Source organism: Mizuhopecten yessoensis, unplaced genomic scaffold (assembly GCF_002113885.1).
Source record: "Mizuhopecten yessoensis strain PY_sf001 unplaced genomic scaffold, ASM211388v2 scaffold11129, whole genome shotgun sequence".
NCBI lineage: Eukaryota > Metazoa > Mollusca > Bivalvia > Pectinida > Pectinidae > Mizuhopecten > Mizuhopecten yessoensis.
In genome coordinates this window covers 58,963-82,181 of record NW_018408894.1, presented here as the reverse complement: position 1 = coordinate 82,181, position 23,219 = coordinate 58,963, and the positions used below count along the sequence as shown (strand labels likewise).

General features: G+C 37.5%; 1 protein-coding gene across 1 annotated transcript in view; it reads left to right on the top strand.

The window, feature by feature from the left end:
• Positions 1-21,645, top strand: part of LOC110466317 (phosphatidylinositide phosphatase SAC2-like) — a 46,645-nt gene extending 25,000 nt beyond the window's left edge. The window contains exons 9-10 of the mRNA XM_021522735.1: positions 20,958-21,069; positions 21,596-21,645. Coding sequence (XP_021378410.1) covers positions 20,958-21,069; positions 21,596-21,645 — 162 coding nt within the window. The remainder of the gene's footprint in view (positions 1-20,957; positions 21,070-21,595) is intronic.
• Positions 21,646-23,219: the final 1,574 nt, after the last annotated feature.

The following is a 23,219-nucleotide window of genomic DNA, read 5'->3' as shown; positions in this document are numbered from 1 at the left end:
ACACATAGTACCATATATGATCTTGTGTCTCCACTATCCTCACACATAGTACCATATATGATCTTGTGTCTCCTTAATCCTCACACATAGTACCATATATGATCTTGTGTCTCCTTAATCTGCACACATAGTACCATATATGATCTTGTGTCTCCACACTCACACATAGTACCATATATGATCTTGTGCCTCCTCTATCCTCACACATAGTACCATATATGATCTTGTGCCTCCTCTATCCTCACACATAGTACCATATATGATCTTGTGTCTCCACTATCCTCACACATAGTACCATATATGATCTTGTGTCTCCTTAAAAGATTATTCAAACCATTACGTTTTGATCTGCAAAGCTCGTTGTCAAACTGTAGAGCTTTGGTTTGTAAACATGGCTGCTGACGTTGATAGTCTGGATTCTGGATGCAGCTTAACAATATCTATTGAATATGGTCTGAAATACAGTAGTCCCTGTTTTTTGCCTGTGCCAGTTTTATCAGCATAACGTGGAAGGCAATACAACAGGGTGTCAGTAGTACAGGCTAATGTAGAACCCATGTGAAGTAATACGTATGTATCTGAAACAAACACCACATAACACATACACAAAATGTGTAAACAATCCACACACAAAATGTGTAAACAATCCATACACAAAATGTGTAAACAATCCATACACAAAATGTGTAAACAATCCATACACAAAATGTGTAAACAATCCATACACAAATATTTAGTTTGAAATTTATTCAGTCAAATAATATATATCATTAGTAGCATTTTAAGCATAAGTAAATAAATTACGATTACCTACGTATAATTCAATTCACCGATTTGTAATCAGTCTGGCATGCAGGGCACAGACATGTATGGTAATTTTTGTCATAGTTTATGTTTTTTTGCTGGAAAAAAAACCTATGTCCAAAGAAGACTGTTTTGTTGGAACCATTTTGCATCTCATTTAAACATTTAATGGCATGTTCCGTTATGTTGTGTTTTGACCGGAAGTAGGCAGTAACCTTTGCTATGGCTGCTCTTGCAGCTGTGACCACTTTCATCAGGCACAACTGATGATTGGTTGACATCATCACCTGGCACAAAGCCGCTGTTTTTTGATTATATATTTTAATATCATAAAAAGATGGTTGTACAGGGTTATCATAATTCAATATCANAATTTTGATGATCGGCTGTGTATTCTTTGGGAATATTTTGGATGATCGACTGTGTATTCTTTTGGAACATTTTGGATGATCGGCTGAGTATTCTTAGGGAACATTTTGGATGATTGACTGTGTATACTTTGGGAACATTTTTGACGATTGGCTGTGTATACTTTGGGAACATTTTGGATGATCGGCTGTGTATACTTTGGGAACATTTTTGACGATTGGCTGTATATTCTTTGGGAACATTTTGGATGATCGGCTGTATATTCTTAGTGAACATTTTGGATGATCGGCTGTGTATTCTTTTGGAACATTTTGAATGATTGGCTGTGTATACTTTGGGAACATTTTGGATGATTGGCTGTGTATTCTTAGGGAACATTTTGGATGATCGGCTGTATATTCTTAGTGAACATTTTGGATGATCGGCTGTGTATCCTTTGGGAACATTTTGGATGATCGGCTGTGTATTCTTTGGGAACATTTTGGATGATCGGCTGTGTAATCTTTGGGAACATTTTGGATGATTGGCTGTGTATTCTTAGGGAACATTTTGGATGATCGGCTGTGTATACTTAGGGAACATTTTGGACGATTGGCTGTCTATTCTTAGGGAACATTTTGGATGATTGGCTGTGTATTCTTAGGGAACATTTTGGATTATCGGCTGTGTATTCTTAGGGAACATGTTGGATTATCGGCTGTGTATACTTAGGGAACATTTTGGATGATTGGCTGTCTATTCTTAGGGAACATTTTGGATGATCGGCTGTGTATTCTTTGGGAACATTTTGGATGATCAGCTGTGTATTCTTTTGGAACATTTTGGATGATCGGCAGCGTATTCTCTAATTCCCGTTTCTGTTTTTAGCTGAGTAAAAGCTGGATTATTTTTGGCGTCCCCGTTACAAAAATGGACAAAAATGTACAAATGTACAAATGTACAAACTGTATAAATAACAACCATGAAACACATATTTGAGAAAAAGTGATTTTTACTACAAGTACTCAGGGTTACTTACCTGTGTACCTGTAAGGGTGGATTATACACGCATGACCAACACGTTGACAGTCGTATGATCGACGGTTGTGACCAAACAACGTAAACATTATGGTGACAGGTCGGCGAATGAAACAGTTGTCTATTTGAAAATGGTTGGCAGATGGCGATATGCAGGGAATGGTGGTATTCATATGGTTTTATATAAAAGGGAAAAATGTTTCTAACAAAATCATGGCAGTATGTGGGGTTTGCAATAAAATGGGAAACAATGCAATAGTGTACCGAGGTATTACTTTAGATTAATTCAGTTTAATTCCTTGTTTCTAGATTCTGATTAAAGTTGTACATTGAAATATTTTTCTGCTCTTTTGAAAGATATAAAAGTAACACTAAATAAACTCTTCTGTTATTTCACTTATTACAAACAGTTAACAGCAAACACTTTTGCACAAAGGATTAATTTAAAAATAATTAGAATGGATTATTTTTATATTTAGTGCTAATGACATTTTTTGATGTAAGGTATGCAGAAGAGTGATGTATTCATCAGAGAGTAAGATGGGGGTGTTGTTGGGAGAATTTGGAGGGGGAGGGGGGCGGGAGGAGGGGAACAGCATTAAAATATTCCTTTAGTAATCTATTAAAGCTTTATAAAGTATTAGTTTCACACGTGATTGATTGTACTGGAACAACTGTATCCTCATAAGCATTGCAGAACTACAAGGGTTGTCTCCCTTCCATTCCAAATCTCTTGAGATAATATTTAAATGGTCAGTGTCGTTTTTGATACGGATTTAGTGTAACAGTGTATTTTTGGTATGAAACATAACCTCCTGCTTGCTTCCCAGGGCTGATGACCTGACCAAAAACGTTCCATCATGATTAGCTGATTTTTCCTAGCCAGCTGGTTATTGTGGTGAAGAACGGATGCCGTGAAATCTCATTATATGATCATATCTTTTATTTCTGGAATATTTCTCTCCTCACTTTTCATTAATTATCTTTCTTAAAAAATTATATTTTTTGTATGAAGAGCTTGTTACTGTGCAGTCTCAGTGCCTCTTTGTGTGAGAGAGACGCTGGTGGTTGCTGTCGACAATGATATGACCTTGAAGGACAGAAGTAGGACTAATTACAGTAGCTCTCATCAACATTCCTGTCAACAGCTCCTGTGTTAAAATTATTTAAATGCCTTGATTTCTTGGCATCTCAATGATTCTCCACTTCTTGTAATTAATTAAATTTCTACGTCTTATGAACAATCTTACAATTTGATATTAAGAAAAATTTGAATAGTTTAAGTGAACCAAAATACAAACTCTATCTCAATCTAAAGAAAGCCTAAAGTAATCCGTTCTTTAGTGTATTATTTAGATAATCAATGCTTGTCTTCTTCTTAATTTATCCCCCGCTTTCACCGAAACGGGGATATTCATTTGGGTTTGCCTGTCTGTCACGCTTCGTTTCCATGCAATAACTACAACAAATGTTAACCGATTTTCTTGAAACTTGGTCACAGGGTTAAATGCCTTGAGGGCTCGGCCAAGTTCGATGACCACTTTCAGCGGACATTATTTGGCGGAGTTATGGCCCCTCGAATACCGAAAAACGTCATTATCTGCCGTTTCTACATGTCCAATAAAAAGTCTAACTTCTGTATAAGGCTTTTTAGCTCACCTGGTCCAAAGGACCATGGTGAGCTTATGCCATACCACAGCGTCCATCGTCCGTCCGTCAACTTTTCCTTTAAAACGCTACTAGTCCTGAACGGCCAAGTAGATTTTGACTGAAATTGGTCTGGAGCATCATTAGGCCAAGGGGACTCAATTTTGTATAAATTGTGGGTCTGGCCCCCCAGGGGCCTGATCATGAGAGGTGGGGCCCAATAGGGGAAATATAGCAATTTTTTTAAAATCCTTCTTCTTCTGTAGGAATGAAAGGATTTGGTCCATTTTTGGTCTGAAGCATCCTTGGGTGAAGGGGAACCAATTTTGTATAAACTGTGGGTGTGGTCCCCCAGGGGCCTGAGAGGCGGGGCCCAATAGGAGAAACATAGCAAAATATTCTTTAAAATCCTTCTTCTTCTGTAGGAATGAAAGGATTTGGTCCATATTTAGTGTGGAGCATCCTTGGGCCAAGGGGACTCACTTTTGTATAAATGGTGGGTCTGGGCCCCCTGGGGCCTGAGGGGCGGGGCCCAATAGGGAAAATATAGCAAATTCTTTAAAATCATTCTTATTCTGTAGGAATGAAAGGATTTGTTCCATATTTGGTCAGAAGCATCCTTGGGTGAAGGGGAACCAATTTTGTATAAACCGTGGGTCTGGCCCCCCAGAGGCTGAGTGGCGGCACCCAATAGGGGAAACATAGCAAATTATTCTTTAAAATCCTTCTTCTGTAGGAATGAAAGGATTTGGTCCATATTTTGTGTGGAGCATCCTTTGGTAAAGGGGAACCAATTTTGTATAAACCTTGGGTCTGGCCCCCCAGAGGCTGAGTGGCGGCGCCCAATAGGGGAAACATAGCAAATTATTCTTTAAAATCCTTCTTCTGTAGGAATGAAAGGATTTGGTCCATATTTGGTGTGGAGCATCCTTTGGTAAAGGGGAACCAATCTTGTATAAACAGTGGGTGTGGCCCCCCTTGGACGTGAGGGATGGGGCCCAATAGGGGAAATAGAGGTAAAACACTTTAAAATCCTTCTTCTACCATAGGGATTAAAGGATTTTATCCCAATTTAGTCTGGAGCATCCTTGGGCAAAAGGGACTCAATTTCGTATAACAGCAAGTGCGGCCCCTCTTGGGGCAGAAGGGCGGGGCCCAATAGGGGAAACATAGCAAATTCTTCAAAATCCTTCTTCTTCTTTAGGAATGACAGGATTTTTGTCAAAATTTGGTATGAAGCATCCTTTGGTGAAGGGGAACCAATTTTGTATAAACGGTGGGTATGACCCCCCTAGGGGCATAGGGGTGGGGCTCTGTTTGAAATTCGTTCTTGCTATATCTCAAGTACTGGATGGATCTTTCTGAAATTTCATATGTACTTACAGCACCTACAATGGAGTGATATATCTTTACTACATACCAATTATTTTAAACATATTCAGGTGAGCGATACAGGCCCTCTGGGCCTCTTGTTTTTCTTCGAGTTTCAAGCTATACATGATGTCTCAACAGCACGATACTCACATGTTTAAACCTAACCTCAATAATGTTTCCCTACAATGTGTCCTGCAAGCGGGGGATATAAATTCCATGATTTTTTATTTTTTTTTATTGGTGATAGGTTAAACTGATCCTAGCATTAACATTATGTTCAAACTTGCAAGCAAGCACAACATTAATGGATTATTATTTTCTATACATCGGTTACATAAATGTGTTCACTTGAATGTATATATGATTAATATTCCTTTTTGACTTTCAACAATATTTTGGAAATTCTGAATTCCCGGTAGGCACATCCGATATTAGGACAGTGTGTGAAGCCTGAGTACTTCATTGAGGTATTTTCATACTTGTCTACTATATGAAGTTTGATCAAAATCCATCAAAAAAAGTTGGTGTCTCTCCTGAAGAAACTTGATGGCTTACATGTGGATCTATTCCTGGTCAATAAGATTCATTATCAGAATAGGAAGTTGCTTGAGTGTACACTGTTAGATACTGCAGACAATTGGTGCAATGAGGTCTCAATAACATTTGCTATATAACCTATTGTTGTGCAAGTGTAGGGATTCAAAAGGTTTCCAATCCTTGTTCACATTGAAAGGATGGATACTTTGGACAGACGATTTGTCTGTGAAATAACGTGTGTTCAGCCAGCTATAAGCTCCACTATATAAGTGTATACCATATCTAAGAGTATCAGGTTTCACTTGCACAGTTAAGTACAAAACTAAACTGAAAGGATTCCAATTATCATATAAAGATATTACTTGGCATGCATATGCACCAATGTCAATTACATGGAGGAGAAATGGAAATTTTAAACAAAGAGTATCTAGCTGCAACTTATATTCAAATAGATATATGTCTGAAAACTTCATAAGCTACTAGCGCCAGACTCTATTTACAGAAACTGTAAAAGTGCATTGATATTGGAAATCTGGAGAAAAAAGCATCAAGTTGGCTTAAAACTATCATGATACATTAGTGATAGTGAAAATTTAGAGAAAGAACAAACGCTGACTATTACAATAACTTATTGAAGAAAATTGCAAAATTGTTATTTTAAAATTGTTTTACAGCTTTTTGATCCTCTTGAATACACTTCTGTACCATTAGTTAAATAAAACTCTGGCGTTTCACATACTGCGATATACCTTGGGTCCTGGGAACCTTGCAGAAAACAAGAACCCCAATTAAAAATAGAGGCAACTACGGCACATACAAAATATCTATCATCATTTCTTCTTTGTTTCCACAGCTGGCTGTTTCTTAAAGAAGGGATATAAGATTGAAATAAAAACAAATTATATACACTGCACTTAAATGCTTTTATGAATTTTTAGGTAAGTTTTATGAGATTTATTATTAGAAACTTTCTCTCAAGACTTTGTTGCATTACATATGAATCATGTTGTGATTAGATATTACAATTACATGGTCCCTCTAGAGAGGTTGCGAGCTGCCAAAGGTTACAGTAAAGTAACAGTTACATGGTCCCTTTAGAGAGGTTGCGAGCTGCCAAATATTACAGTAAAGTAACAGTTACATGGTCTCTTTAGAGAGGTTGTGAGCTGTCAAAGGTTACAGTAAAGTAACAGTTACATGGTCCCTTTAGAGAGGTTTTGAGCTGCTAAAGATTACAATAAAGTAACAGTTACATGGTCCCTTTAGAGAGGTTGTGAGCTGCCATAGGTTACAGTAAAGTAACTGTTACATGGCCCCTTCAGAGAGGTTGTGAGCTGCTAAAGATTACAATAAAGCAACTGTTACATGGTCCCTCTAGAGAGGTTGTGAGCTGCCAAAGGTCACGGTAAAGTAACAGTTACATGGTCCCTTTAGAGAGGTTGCGAGCTGCCAAAGGTTACAGTAAAGTAACAGTTACATGGTCCCTCTAGTGAGGTTGCGAGCTGCATAAGGTTACAGTAAAGTAACAGTTACATGGTCCCTTTAGAGAGGCTGCGAGCTGCCAAAGATTACAATAAAGTAACTGTTACATGGTCCCTTTAGAGAGGTTGCGAGCTGCTAAAGGTTATAGTAAAGTAACTGTTACATGGTCCCTTTAGAGAGGTTGTGAGCTGCCAAAGATTACAGTAAAGTAACAGTTACATGGTCCCTCTAGAGAGGTTGTGATCTGCCAAAGGTTACAGTAAAGTAACAGTTACATGGTCCTCTAGAGAGGTTGCGAGCTGCATAAGGTTACAGTAAAGTAACAGTTACATGGTCCCTCTAGAGAGGTTGCAAGCTGCCAAAGATTACAGTAAAGTAACAGTTACATGGTCCCTTTATAGAGGTTGCGAGCTGCTAAGGTTAACAATATTGATAGTCTTTAAGGAAACCATTTCATTCTAAGACCATTTGACTATTTTTTTTTACAAATTTTGATTTGAAAAAATCATGAAATTTCATTAAATTGATTCATTAGATGGCATTGACAGGCCCTGGAAGCCTCTTGTTTATTGGTGTTATTCATTGGATATTTTTGTAATTTCTCTTTTTGGTGAGCAGAATTTGTGGTTTTGTCATGTTATAAGTTGATTGCCTGAAGCTGAGACTCAGACTTTGGTTGACCTAGTGAGAAAGTGGGACACTCTTCAAGATATATTTCTGATTCCTAGTGGCACTGGAGCAGACATTGTCAGTGGTCATTTCTGTTAAAAGTCTCCACAAGATCCAGTGGCTTTACTTCCATATTTCCTTTGGGATTCTCCAAAAACTTACAATCTAATCTTGTTTCCATTGGTTATGACATAAAACAGAACTGGTTGACCTATTGGTTTAAACATTAGGCCAGTACATCACTCACGCTGTTCACTTCCATAAACCAGTTTTACATCCATTCCTAATACAACCACTGGGACCCTTTGTTATAAGCTTATAGTCAAAACCTATTTCGGGTTTTAACCTGACATGATTGTCCCAGTGACCTTCGACTTGTGTGGGATATTTCAGTCTGGTAACTAGTCACATTAACTTCTAATTTTCCAGGGAACATTTCCAACCATTTTAAAGCTTGATTTCTAAGCAAGCATACAATTCCTTGGTTACAATCCTGATTTCATAGAAAAGGAACCACATACATTCCAGCTGAAATCCTTATTTCCCAAGGAACATCCATCTTTGTTTAAATTACTGACTAGCAATAGAACACATCCACCTATGTGTAAACTCCATTTTTCTAAGGAACACATTTTTTCCTGTTTTGACTGCTGGTTTCTTGGGAAACACTTCCGCCCTTGTTCAAATCCTGATTTCTCTGGTAACACAACGATCCCTATTTAAACTCCAGATTTCCAGCCCATTAAGGTTTCCCAGGGAACACATCTATTCCTAATATAAACTCCTCATTTCTTTGGTAACACAACGATCCCTATTTAAACTCCAGATTTCCAGCCCATTAAGGTTTCCCAGGGAACACATCTATTCCTAATATAAACTCCTCATTTCTTTGGTAACACAACGATCCCTATTTAAACTCCAGATTTCCAGCCCATTAAGGTTTCCCAGGGAACACATCTATTCCTAATATAAACTCCTCATTTCTTTGGTAACACAACGATCCCTATTTAAACTCCAGATTTCCAGCCCATTAAGGTTTCCCAGGGAACACATCTATTCCTAATATAAACTCCTGATTTCTTTGGTAACACAACGATCCCTATTTAAACTCCAGATTTCCAGCCCGTTAAGGTTTCACATCTATTCCTAATATAAACTCCTGATTTCTTTGGTAACACAACGATCCCTATTTAAACTCCAGATTTCCAGCCCGTTAAGGTTTCCCAGGGAACACATCTATTCCTAATATAAACTCCTGATTTCTTTGGGGTCACACCAAACCTTTTTTAAGCTCTGTTTTCTCTGGGGAAACACCCACCCCTGTTTAAGCTCTGTTTTCTCTGGGGAAACACCCACCCCTGTTTAAACTCTGATTTCTCTTGGGACAACCCACTCCTGTTAAAGCTCTGATTTCTCTGGGGAAACACCCACCCCTGTTTAAGCTCTGTTTTCTCTGGGGAAACACCCACCCCTGTTTAAACTCTGATTTCTCTTGGGACAACCCACTCCTGTTAAAGCTCTGATTTCTCTGGGGACACACCCACTCCTGTTTAAGCTCTGATTTCTCTGGGGGACACCCCCCCCCCCCCCCCNTTCAGCTCTGATTTCTCTGGGGACACACCCACTTCTGTTTAAGCTCTGATTTCTCTGGGGACACACCCACTTCTGTTTAAGCTCTGATTTCCCAAGACATATATTAAGGTTTGTCTGACATTTATCTGCACTGGACAATCTCTTACAGTACTTATACCAGAGATCATCACTTTTTGTTGTCCAGCCCTCATTGTCACTTTTTTATTTGCATGTCAGTTAATTGCACTTTATCTTGGAAAACCACGAGATAATGTCAGTGAAGTCCTTTTTCTAAGAAATGCTGGTGAAACAAAACCTAGAACATGTTTAATCATTTATGGAAATTTGCCAATTGTTTTGACTGTTACATTTTATTATTGTACAACATTATATAATCAATAAAGCCATTGTTTTCAAGCATTCTAGTGAACTTTTAAATGATGTAAATTTGTTCCTATGTTTGTGGACTTCTGGTATAGATTTGAAACAAATAACAAATGGAGAGTTTCAACCCCTGTTCAGTAGAACTCTCTTGGGTTAGTAGGTGAGCAGATTTTATCAGTGCCGTACTCTCCAATAGGTGGCTTTGAGCTATATAAACCCCTTGCCTTATCAGGATGCCTCTCTGTCTCATTCCCCAGCTCCCTCATGGCTAGCTCCCCGGTATTTCCCATAATTCTAAAGGCTCTAAACATCCTCCAGCAGAATAGCACTCACTTATACCCACTTCTGTAGTAGGAGCAAGTCCTAGCTTCACTACCCAGGTTCATTGAGTGTGGGGTTCCAGGGTTTGGAAAGATTAACAACTCACATAATTTATAACATTCAATACATTTATTATAAAGAACATTCAGCCCCTAACATGGCTACTACTGGGACATGTATACGGTAGAACTGTAACCACACACTACATGACAGCTACAAACACAAGCTCTTCAGCCCCTAACATGGCTACTACTGGGACATGTATAAGGTAGAACTGTTACCACACACTACATGACAGCTACAAACACAAGCTATTCAGCCCCTAACATGGCTACTACTGGGACATGTATATGGTAGAACTGTCACCACACACTACATGACAGCTACAAACACAAGCTATTCAGCCCCTAACATGGCTACTACTGGGACATGTATATGGTAGAACTGTCACCACACACTACATGACAGCTACAAACACAAGCTATTCAGCCCCTAACATGGCTACTACTGGGACATGTATATGGTAGAACTGTCACCACACACTACATGACAGCTACAAACACAAGCTATTCAGCCCCTAACATGGCTACTACTGGGACATGTATATGGTAGAACTGTCACCACACACTACATGACAGCTACAAACACAAGCTATTCAGCCCCTAACATGGCTACTACTGGGACATGTATATGGTAGAACTGTCACCACACACTACATGACAGCTACAAACACAAGCTATTCAGCCCCTAACATGGCTACTACTGGGACATGTATACGGTAGAACTGTCACCACACACTACATGACAGCTACAAACACAAGCTATTCAGCCCCTAACATGGCTACTACTGGGACATGTATATGGTAGAACTGTCACCACACACTACATGACAGCTACAAACACAAGCTATTCAGCCCCTAACATGGCTACTACTGGGACATGTATACGGTAGAACTGTCACCACACACTACATGACAGCTACAAACACAAGCTATTCAGCCCCTAACATGGCTACTACTGGGACATGTATATGGTAGAACTGTCACCACACACTACATGACAGCTACAAACACAAGCTATTCAGCCCCTAACATGGCTACTACTGGGACATGTATACGGTAGAACTGTCACCACACACTACATGACAGCTACAAACACAAGCTATTCAGCCCCTAACATGGCTACTACTGGGACATGTATATGGTAGAACTGTCACCACACACTACATGACAGCTACAAACACAAGCTATTCAGCCCCTAACATGGCTACTACTGGGACATGTATACGGTAGAACTGTCACCACACACTACATGACAGCTACAAACACAAGCTATTCAGCCCCTAACATGGCTACTACTGGGACATGTATATGGTAGAACTGTCACCACACACTACATGACAGCTACAAACACAAGCTATTCAGCCCCTAACATGGCTACTACTGGGACATGTATACGGTAGAACTGTCACCACACACTACATGACAGCTACAAACACAAGCTATTCAGCCCCTAACATGGCTACTACTGGGACATGTATATGGTAGAACTGTCACCACACACTACATGACAGCTACAAACACAAGCTATTCAGCCCCTAACATGGCTACTACTGGGACATGTATACGGTAGAACTGTCACCACACACTACATGACAGCTACAAACACAAGCTATTCAGCCCCTAACATGGCTACTACTGGGACATGTATACGGTAGAACTGTAACCACACACTACATGACAGCTACAAACACAAGCTATTCAGCCCCTAACATGGCTACTACTGGGACATGTATATGGTAGAACTGTCACCACACACTACATGACAGCTACAAACACAGCGGACATCCAGCAAGGCTTTCAAAGCAAAGTGTAGCCAATCAGAAGGGGTTTGCCGAGCGGACGGATTATCCAATGAGAACACAGTTTAATAAAATATGAAATGTAACAACACAAAGTTCCAATAGCAGCGGTACACATACTTCGATCACGCACGGTAGATATGTTTGATAACGTTATTATAACCATTTCATTGAAGCTTTCACCAGTATACTATCACACACACAAACATTAGCACTCATAATCATCCGCATCCACCTGACCAGGTTTCGTCATGCTCGCAAGTTTCACACTTCTACTAGAAAGCTCCATGCCTGCCGCCCTTTTGTATCACTTTCTGCTCTCATTCATCGCATTTCTTCTCCTTCCTCTTGCCCCGACTCACACCTTATTGCGCAAGCACCAGTTTCTGGGTGACCTCTAATCTTGATCAGGCTATTGCGTCTCTCTACAACCTCAGGAAAAACCAGCTTCCTCACAAGATCCATTCTCATGACCCAGTCCATGGCACCTCCTCCAAGAATACCCAGATTGCCAATCTTTGCTTTTGCTGATGGTGTATTGTATCCCACCTACTGTATAAAAAATGGATAGTGACTCTTTCTTTGCTTCTGGTATCTTCATTAATTTGTTGTTTATTTTAATTGTTTTGTTTTGTTACCTTCCAGGGAGAAAAACATAGCATCATTATAGAATATTTCAATGAAGGTTGTGTTAGGGGATGGCTTCTATCGTATAGACTTTTTGCTCTTCTTGGAATTAAAAATAACATGTGCATGAAAATCTGTGTAACAACAAAACGTATTGAGATAAAACACATGTTATATGGAATCAGTAAACTGTAAAGGCGATGTTTAAATTTCTAGAATATATCCATTATGTGATTAAATCCCACAAAAGTCTGTACAAAAATAGAACTTTTACTCAAGCTGTAAGCAGTATTAAGGAGACATTGCTAACCACAAGCTGGGTATGGGTAATGAAACATGGTCGTTATGTTACAGTTTGATAATTGTAAATCGGCAGGTTTCCTTTGACAAAGTAATTACAGAAGTTGGATTGTTGTGAGAATGTGTACATCATTTATTTGTTATTCTCCGAGTCCTGCATACAATCAATTGGGGTCTGTGCAGTCGCTGATAGAAACTGCATCCCTGCCACGATGATGCGCTATTGTCGGGGCACTATATTGTCGGAGCACTATTGTTGTACAGTAAGAGTGCACAAGGACTAAACTGATTATAAACCGATCACTTGATCCAAGTACTTCACACCAATGTTTACGGTTGTTTTACTGGAAACATTGACGAACCATCCGCGATGGTTAATGGAAAGATAAACACCCCTCATCCTATTGCTAGTTAATGTAACAGTCACCAGTTGTTATCAACTACTGTTTATTCATAATTTTTTCCTTACATTTCTTTGGTTACCATCCAATGATGTGCTAAATAGTTCATAAAGTACATTGAGTTTTTATCCAGATGAGTAGATATTAATGGAAACATAGAATTTAGTTTCGACATTTATTCACTGAAGTTTTGTATCTCATGGTAATAGACCAAGTAATATAAAGCCACATACGTTTGTGGCGGTTCAGTAATTGAACTTAATATGCAATTGGAAAGTTTGTTGTAGTCAAATTTTGTGAGTTGTGGGGTGGGGTTTAAATGGTGTTGAGGGAATAAGAATGAATCACTACAGAGAAAACATGGGGGGGGTGTACTTTCTAACATGGAGGAACTTCAGTTTATCACTTGATAGACTGGAACAATTAGTATTAATCTATCTTAAAAAAGGAAATGACCGAAATATTAAGACAAAGTTCTAGCTTTTATAATAAATGTCCTCAGCTTCATAACAGCAAAAGACCTAACTGGGTGTTTGTGATTGGACAGTAATACTGTACAAAAATATGGTAAAACTTTAATATTTACATTTGCATGGCATTGTCACTATATAGCCTCTTTGAAAGCTGTGTCGTTGATGGGACTTTAATTACCATGCAGCACAAGAGACAATTCTTAGCGTATTAATACAACACTGACCGGAACTACATTATCCAATGTAAATAAACATGACGGCTGTTGAAATATCGCTGGGCATTGTGAGACTTGACAATGTAATTGTAAATTTATGTGCAAAAGAAAAAAGAAAAGAAAAAATACTTTAATTACTAACAAAAACAAGACCAAGGTCTGCAATATTGTACAAAATGCACATCAGTTGAAATCACCAATGCCGGCAATGGAAACAATTTTAATGCTCATGCAATTTATCAGAAATATCGTCTGTTACATTGCACTGATCAACAGGGGTTCGCTACAATTTGTACATTTGTAACGAACCCCTGTGCTCCGTCGCAAGATCATTCACTTCAAACGCTATCAGTTTCACGCGTCTCGCAGCCACGGTTTCCTCAGTTTCTGACGACATGTCAAATAACGAAGCTGTTAATGAATCTACCGACTGTAGTCAGATTCCCATACAATCAAAAAATAAATTCACGTCTGGATTCTTTACAAAATGAGCAAAGAGAAAAATTTGAATTAACCTCCTAGCGGGCATTTTGTTGTTTGCTTGCCAAGCTGTGTCATTCAAATAGATCATAAATACTATACAAAAACAGTTCAATGCTTAATTAAATGACCACTTTTATTTAAGGACCGTTAATTTCCTTTAGGTGATAGCTTAATACAAATTCCAATGGCTAATTTAACGCGGACGTTTAGTTATATGGACCTGAGAAAGTGATTTGCCTCGGTCAGTATCACTTTCTAAGGTCCAAATAACCACATATTCTCCGAAATAAAAGTCTTTAATTGTTGAGGGAATAATGACCTACTATTTCTAAAAATATTAAAAACTTATCAATATCACCAATCCCCGGCCTCTTTGTGATTACGATCCAGCCTATTAGGATGTAGGTTTAGGTCCTCATCTAATATCTATATGTGTTGAGCAAGAAGTGCTTTTACTATTATTCTTGCTACCATAGCTTACATTCCTCTTCTCTCCAATTTTCCAAGATCGTACATTCTTCTTGTCACAAAGTCAATGTGCTCATACCCATCTTGTCTGCAAGTTCCTTTATTCACCATTTTCTTGTTCTTGTGTTCCTGTATACACCTTTATTCACCATTTTCTTGTTCTCGTGTTCCTGTATACACCTTTATTCACTATTTTCTTGTTCTCGTGTTCCTGTATACACCTTTATTCACCATTTTCTTGTTCTCGTGTTCCTGTATACACATTTATTCACCATTTTCTTGTTCTTGTGTTCCTCATGTATACACCTTTATTCACCATTTTCTTGTTCTCGTGTTCCTGTATACACATTTATTCACCATTTTCTTGTTCTCGTGTTCCTGTATACACCTTTATTTAGGGGATAAACCTCCTGAAGTTTGAGATATATGGCGGTATATTGTAATTATACTGTATAAACTGAGTTTTACTGGTGATGCAGAAAACGGATCCAGTAAAACAGATATTTGCAACAGTTTGATTATGATATATACTGCTTCATATCTCCAAACACAGTGGGGTTAACATAAGTTAAAACAACGACAAAAAATGATGATTTAAGATTTTTTTTTATTATTTTTCCTCAATGAATTGGTGATCTCAGTAACATTCAAAGTGAGGCAGAATTACATTTCAGGGTCTGTCCGGGACATTGACATCATTAATTAACAATTGCCATTCAGGCTTCATATATGAATGAGAAATTTGTTGATGATAAATCAAGGGATATACTGTAGCAAATTACGTCAATTGACCAAGCAAATGCCATGTTACATCTTAAATGAATGACCGGTAGAATACTTTTTGCCGGTGAGATATTTTACCCTATCAACTGGACAGAACAGATATCTTTAACACGATGACAGATATCAAAAGAGATATCTCTGACAATGTCAAGAAATCAGTTTTAGGTATTGACCAATCTTAACAGTACTTTTTAAAATTCACTGCAATCAAAGCCAAATAGTTTTTGTTCCGAAGCAGATGAAGAGACAGTAGAACAAACGGTTGTTTTAGTACGTCTTTCATTCTTTGCTACCTTTGCAATGATATTTACTAAACTACTAAATGTGCTTCTTGTATCCAATTCAAAATGGTGCCCAGACTTGTTGTCAATCATGATGTCATTACAATATGGCAGCATTAACTTATGATTCCCACATATTTTGATGCAGTACTATTTTCACCATTGTACTTTAAAAATGTAATAAATAAAACATTTAAACGCTTTTCCATTGAATACCATCTTATTTTCACTTGTGTGGCAGTTATACCAATATTTTTCACTCATGCAATGTGTATTCTGTCTTATTCATGAAATATATATGGTATACAGAAGGAAACCACCAAAAATCCTCGCTTTCTTGTTTCCTACTCCTTGAGGTCAGCATGTTTAGGTGACTAAGGTCCCTGTGCTCACCTTCCTCTGGTTTCCAAGTCCCTGTGTTGTGATATAGGAAAATGTAATCCTGTAGGTTTGTACATAATCATGTGACAAACATCATAAGGTCTGACACGTGTATGACCTTGTATTCGTGTATGACCTTGTATTCGTTGCTGAGAATGCTTGGCCACTTAGCCTCCTTGAAATGAGAGAGGCCGTCATCAGATTGACCTATAGATCCAATATGATGGGTTAGGGACAGATTTAAAGGCCTCTAGCTACAATTAAACACCCTGTCCATTTCCTGGAGAGATTAATCGGATGGTCCTGTACGACTTCTTCACAGAGAAGCTCTTCCATCCAAGCAATCGATTGCATTATGTAGGTATCTCCCCATCTTAAAGAACACAATTTATCTCAGAGTTTTTCAGATTTTTTTAATTCTTGTTGGTAGTGGTTTATTTCACAGTTGTCTTACTTTTGGTTCATTTTTTAAACGACCCTACAGACATCAGATTTAAGAAAAGGGAAGGTTTAACAAACTTACTTGAAAGTCATCTTCTTTGACAAAAAAGATTTTTTTATAAACTTCAAGCTCTGGATAGCTATCAAAGGCCTTGACAAAGGGATCAGTCGGTCTTGAAGCGTTGTGACATGTTTGATATGTATATTGTTCGTATATGAAGTAAAACTTCGATATTGAAACCAAATGACCTTGATCGAGGTCATGAGGGGGAAATATGATAAAATCCTTCAACAACTTCTTTGACTGAACCAGGAATCGTAGTGTTATTTGTCCTGTGAGCTTGATGTGGTATTCTCTATTAATGGTATAATTATTCAAATGAATTCCTTTAATGCACTTAAAAGGTCACAGAGGTCAAATGGGGTGATAAGTTCGAAAAAAAACCCTACAGAACTGGAATGCAAAGAGTCATGTTCTATCAGGCATGTGTGACTTTGACCCACTTTCAATGTCACATGTCAAATAGACAATGTTTCTTGAAATTTCTTCTACATAATTATTAGGTCTTGTGGCATGATATTTCGCCTGCAGCTTGCTGGCAATAGGGTTATAATATGTGTTCTAATAAATTACCTTGATCCATATTTGAGGTTATAGAGGTCAAATGTGTTGAAATCGTGAAGTAACTTCCTGTAGTGAAACCATAAGATGTTTAAGCTTGGTGTGGTAGAGTGACAGTACATTGTAGTTATATTTTAATAGAATAACTTTTACCCACATTTAAGTTCATATCTGTAAAAAACTTCAACTTAATACTTCTAATAAACCATGAGGCCTACAGCTATGACGTTTGGCCGATAGCTTGTAGAAATGTAGGTTATAAGATTTGCTACAATAAATTACATTTTTCCAGGTTCAAAGTCAGAGAAGTTATGCATGAAAACTTCAAAGGTCTTCCCCTTTCTTTGTGAAAATGTTTTTCCTCTCAAGCAATGTTCAAAGGGTTTAACCAGTGGACTGAAATGGAAGCAGGCCTTTTAAAACAGCTCTGAGTTAAAATACAGAAACCAGCTTAGGTACAGATCATTTGACATAGAATTTCTACAAATACACAGCAGTAGTCAGATTGTGTGTTTGCAATCTTAGAATTAATATGCATATTTCATATATATTGATAAACTGCATTAACCTTTACTACAGAAAGCTAAAGGCCATTATAACCGGGGCATATTTAATACCTGGTAAATGGAGCAGTCTTCAATCTGAGTCAGACAGTTAATTTTTTATAAGCCATTGATCATAATCCATGGACATACTGTATACCGGAAAATTTTCCCTGCAGTTTTATCGTACTCTGTAATGAGAGTGAGTTTATCATTACAGAGAACAGCTATAAGCAATATATTAAACATAGTAATCAATGTGAAGGGCGAAGTTAACACTGGGTGAAAATGGAGTTTACTGGTATAGGGCGAAAATGGAGTTTACCGGTATAGGGTGAAAATGTTAGCAGAGCATTTTATAGAAGTCCTTTGACCCTTTTATATTTTTAAAGAAAATTTCAAGATTAAGTCGAATAAAAGGATAACTTACAATATCATTAACTATTTCCTTATGCCTCAGATATTTCCTTTCTGCTCTTCCTATTCCTTAGAAGGTAAGGAAAGTAGTTTTTAAATTAATATCATAATAGGAGGCACGGCAGTCTAGTGGTAGGACGCAGGGCTCGTGACTGAATGGTTTTCGGGTTCGAGTCACGTCAAGGCACTGTGTTGTATCTTTGAGCAAGATGCTTTACTTCGCTTGTTCCAGTCTTCTCAGCTGTAAATGAGTACGTGGTTGGGCAGTGCTAGAATTGTTGAATGCTAGCAGTGAGTGCCGAAATGTATGTTCACTGTATTTTTTGCTTCCTATCCAAATTACTTGAGTTTTAGTTATTGTGTCTAATTCCCTTAATGTTTCCCTGAAAGAGTTTTTAGATCCATCAAGAATGGTTGAAGTATCATCAGCTTATTGAGATAATATTGTTGGCATGTTTTCTATATTTATTCCTTTAATTCTATTGTTATTTCTAATTCTGATACCTAGGCCGTTTTCGTTTAAACGGTCAAACCGATCGGACCACTGTTGTTCGTTTATTAAATAAGGTCGGACCTAGTAATCTGATGCTGCTTTCATGTGAGCCTTGAGAAAGCCTTGTAAGGCCTGCATACACATTTGCAGGTCCGCCAGGATTTTTACCCGAAATTGTTACATTTAGAAACGGTCAAACCGGTTGTTCCGCATAAACGAACAGGCCCCTAGTATTTCTGATCAGGAAATAAATAAATAAATACGGAGCAATAGGGTCACCTTGACAACATCCACATTTAATTTTAAAAAATGGTGATAGATTCCTCCCTTAGTGAATAGATGACTTTGGGCTTTTGTGAAAAAATTTGTTCAAACTTCTTATATCATTTCCAAAATTAAAAAATTCAAGTACCTTATCAATAAAATACCAACTAACTGAATCAAAAGCTTCTAAAAATCAGTAAAAAGTAGCATACCAGGTATTTTATTCTCTTCAGCATATTGGTGGATTGTTTCTATGTGTGTATAGATGTGGATTGTTTGTGTATGTGGATTGTTTGTGAATGTGGATTGTTTGTGTATGTGTATAGTTGGGATTGTTTGTGTATGTGTATAGTTGGGATTGTTTGTGGATGTGTATAGATGTGGATTGTTTGTGTATGTGTATAGATGTGGATTGTTTGCGAATGTGGATTGTGTGTGTATGTGTATAGATGTGGATTGTTTGTATATGTGTATATATGTGGATTGTTTGTGTATGTGTATAGATGTGGATTGTTTGCGAATGTGGATTGTGTGTGTATGTGTATAGATGTGGATTGTTTGTATATGTGGATATATGTGGATTGTTTGTGTATGTGTATAGTTGGGATTGTTTGTGTATGTGTATAGATGTGGATTGTTTGTGTATGTGTATAGATGTGGATTGTTTGTTTATTTGTATAGATGTGGATTGTTTGTGTATGTGGATTGTTTGTGAATGTGGATTGTTTGTGTATGTGTATAGTTGGGATTGTTTGTGTATGTGTATAGATGTGGATTGTTTGTGTATGTGTATATATGTGGATTGTTTGTGTATGTTTATAGATGTGGATTGGTATGTGTATAGATGTGGATTGTTTGTGTATGTGTATAGATGTGGTTTGTTTGTGAATGTGGATTGTTTGTGTATGGGTATAGATGTGGATTGTTTGTGTATGGGTATAGATGTGGATTGTTTGTGTATTTGTATAGATGTGGATTGTTTGTGTATGTGGATTGTGTGTGTATGTGTATAGATGTGGATTGGTTGTGTATGTGTGTAGATTTGGATTGTTTGGGTATGTGTATATATGTGGATTGTTTGTATATGAGTATAGATGTAGATTGTTTGTATACATGTATAGATATATGTGGATTGTTTGTATATGTGTATATATGTGGATTGTTTGTGTTTGTTTATAGATGTGGATTGGTATGTGTATAGATGTGGATTGTTTCTTTATTTGTATAGATGTGGATTGTTTGTGTATTTGTATAGATGTGGATTGTTTGTGAATGTCGATTGTTTGTGTATGTGTATAGATGTGGTTTGTTTGTGAATGTGGATTGTTTGTGTATGGGTATAGATGTGGATTGTTTGTGTATGTGTGTAGATTTGGTTTGTTTGTGTATGTGTATATATGTGGATTGCTTGTGTATGTGTGTAGATTTGGATTGTTTGGGTATGTGTATATATGTGGATTGTTTGTATATGTGTATAGATGTAGATTGGTTGTATACATGTATAGATATATGTGGATTGTTTGTATATGTGTATAGATGTAGATTGTTTGTATACATGTATAGATATATGTGGATTGTTTGTATATGTGTATATATGTGGATTGTTTGTGTATGTGTATATATGTGGATTGTTTGTATATGTGTATAGATGTAGATTGTTTGTATACATGTATAGATATATGTGGATTGTTTGTATATGTGTAAAGATATGGATTGTGTCTCTCTTCAGATTTTGGAGTTTTCCCGCCACACAGTTTCCTTTGTACAAGTAAGAGGGTCCATACCAGCCTACTGGAGCCAGACAGGATTCAAGTACCGACCGCCTCCCAAGCTGGATCGGGGTAAGTCTACCAATCACTCTGTAGTATTTTATCTCTAACAAGCCCATACACAACAATAAGCCCGGTCCCTTCAGTGTAGAATGTCTGACTTTATGACAATTGTTTTATAATAAGATAACTTTCTTTCCTACAGTTCATCTGGTTGAAATTTATTTGTACTTTTTCTTTGACCTCTGTGTCATTGTTATATTCATTGAGTCAATTGAAGAGCTGCAAAGACTAATGTAGGTAACATTTGTCATGTGAATGCTTGTAATTGATTTATGTCTATATGTTGAGAAGGCAATAGTGATTTTCAAAAGGTATAAACAAGGCTACATGTGTATCTTCAAAATATGAGGACGTTTGAAGGCCATATGTCATGCCCAGGATCTTCAACCAGACAAAACCTGGTTACAGATGTCAGAAGTAGTCCCAGGTCTGAAATAAAACCCATCCAAACTCACCTAATAAAATGGTCTTATATGTAACAATACCCCTCCATTGATTGTAAGATTTCCATTCAGACTCCTACCTATAATTCTAGTACTGGCTAAACTTGGTGATGACATTGTATACGTACCGATAGGGACCTGATTGAGGTGTCGTTGTAGACCATAGTGTTCTATGGCCTTCAGTTATATAGGAGCCTACTAGTTATGTATTTAGTAAGTAGACTTGGTCACAGGGGTAGAGGACAATAGACTTAATATCATTATATTGTACAGTAAGTTATTGCTGAGTGACCTACCATTAAACGTTATTGAAATGTCTTCAATCAGCAAGAAATATTAAAACATTTAGACCTGCATGGTCAGCATACTATGTTACACATGAGACTTTGACCTCAGCAGTAGATGAGGTGATGCTGTGTAATGTACTGTTATATCATAACTGTAATTGCTGGTAAGATTTTTCTTGTGTCAAAGCAGCTTATATCCTTGATGCCCATATATGTCAGAAGCCAAAAAGTAGCATATTGGAATATTGGGGCACGTTTTAGGACGCCTGTTTCTCTGTACTGTATTTGAGCCTCCCCTTAACTTCCGTTTGAGTACAACTGTAGCACAGTGTGGCCAGGATACTTCTGTTGACCAGGTAGTTCAGGTGATTAGGTATATCAACTTGAAGTCCAGGGTTCGATTCCCGGTCTAACTCCGCTGATTTTGTTTAGAACACTGCTGTTATATTTTATTTATTTCAAATATTTGTTCATAAAAGTTCAGTATGGTCTGGTTTTCTTTCAAAAATGATTTATCAAAGCTGTACTTAGGCCAGAAAAATAAGTTTCCAATGCTCAGATACACTTTTTGTCAGTGGTGTGAGGATCTTTAATAGAAACGAAGAAATCTGTGCCTTAAAGCTGACAGTGCATGTTAAAAAGCTTTCAATTGAGATATCTTCTGACTATCGTTTCTAAGGAAGTGCCGACATTTTAGTTTCTTCCTTGCTTGGTAACGAGTACAGATCTCGCTGGTTATAAAAAGCGAATTACCGGTCAAACAGGTTATCATTCTACGACTGACCGTCTTGCGATTCAATGCACCGCACACCCTTATTGGCCAACCGATATAAAAAATCTAACGACTCACCTGAGTACATTGAAACAGTGCCAAGCTGGTTGTTACTTATGGCACATTCATGAAAATTGTGTATCCAAAATAAAAGGTATATTACATAAATCCCATATATAACATCGGTCTTTCACGTGCATAGAATTGCACCAACACACAAAAACTTTACTATGACCTTGTAGTCTAGCAAAACACATGCAAAATGCTACACTCCCAGGTGTGTAGTCAACAATGTGAAGTTTGATAATAGAACTGTTCTCATGAAAATGATTGGAATTAGACATGACTTCCTGTTTTCACACAGGAAGGAGGTTATCACTATTTGGATATCTAAAAGGTGAACATTAGTGTATCTCTTATGTTTGCTTCTTTCAGGGCCGTTTTTTTTTTGGGGGGGGGGGGGACTGTGCATTCGATATTTTAATTAGTCGTATTTTACTACTATTCTACTTTTCTTAGATGAATGATATCTTTGATGTGTTCTATTTCAATTTTATTCAACTGATCTGATACAAAATGTTGGTAATAAAACGTGCATGAAAGTGTTCTATATATATAGTAAAGTAGTTTCATCTTGTGCACATATTGAACAAATGA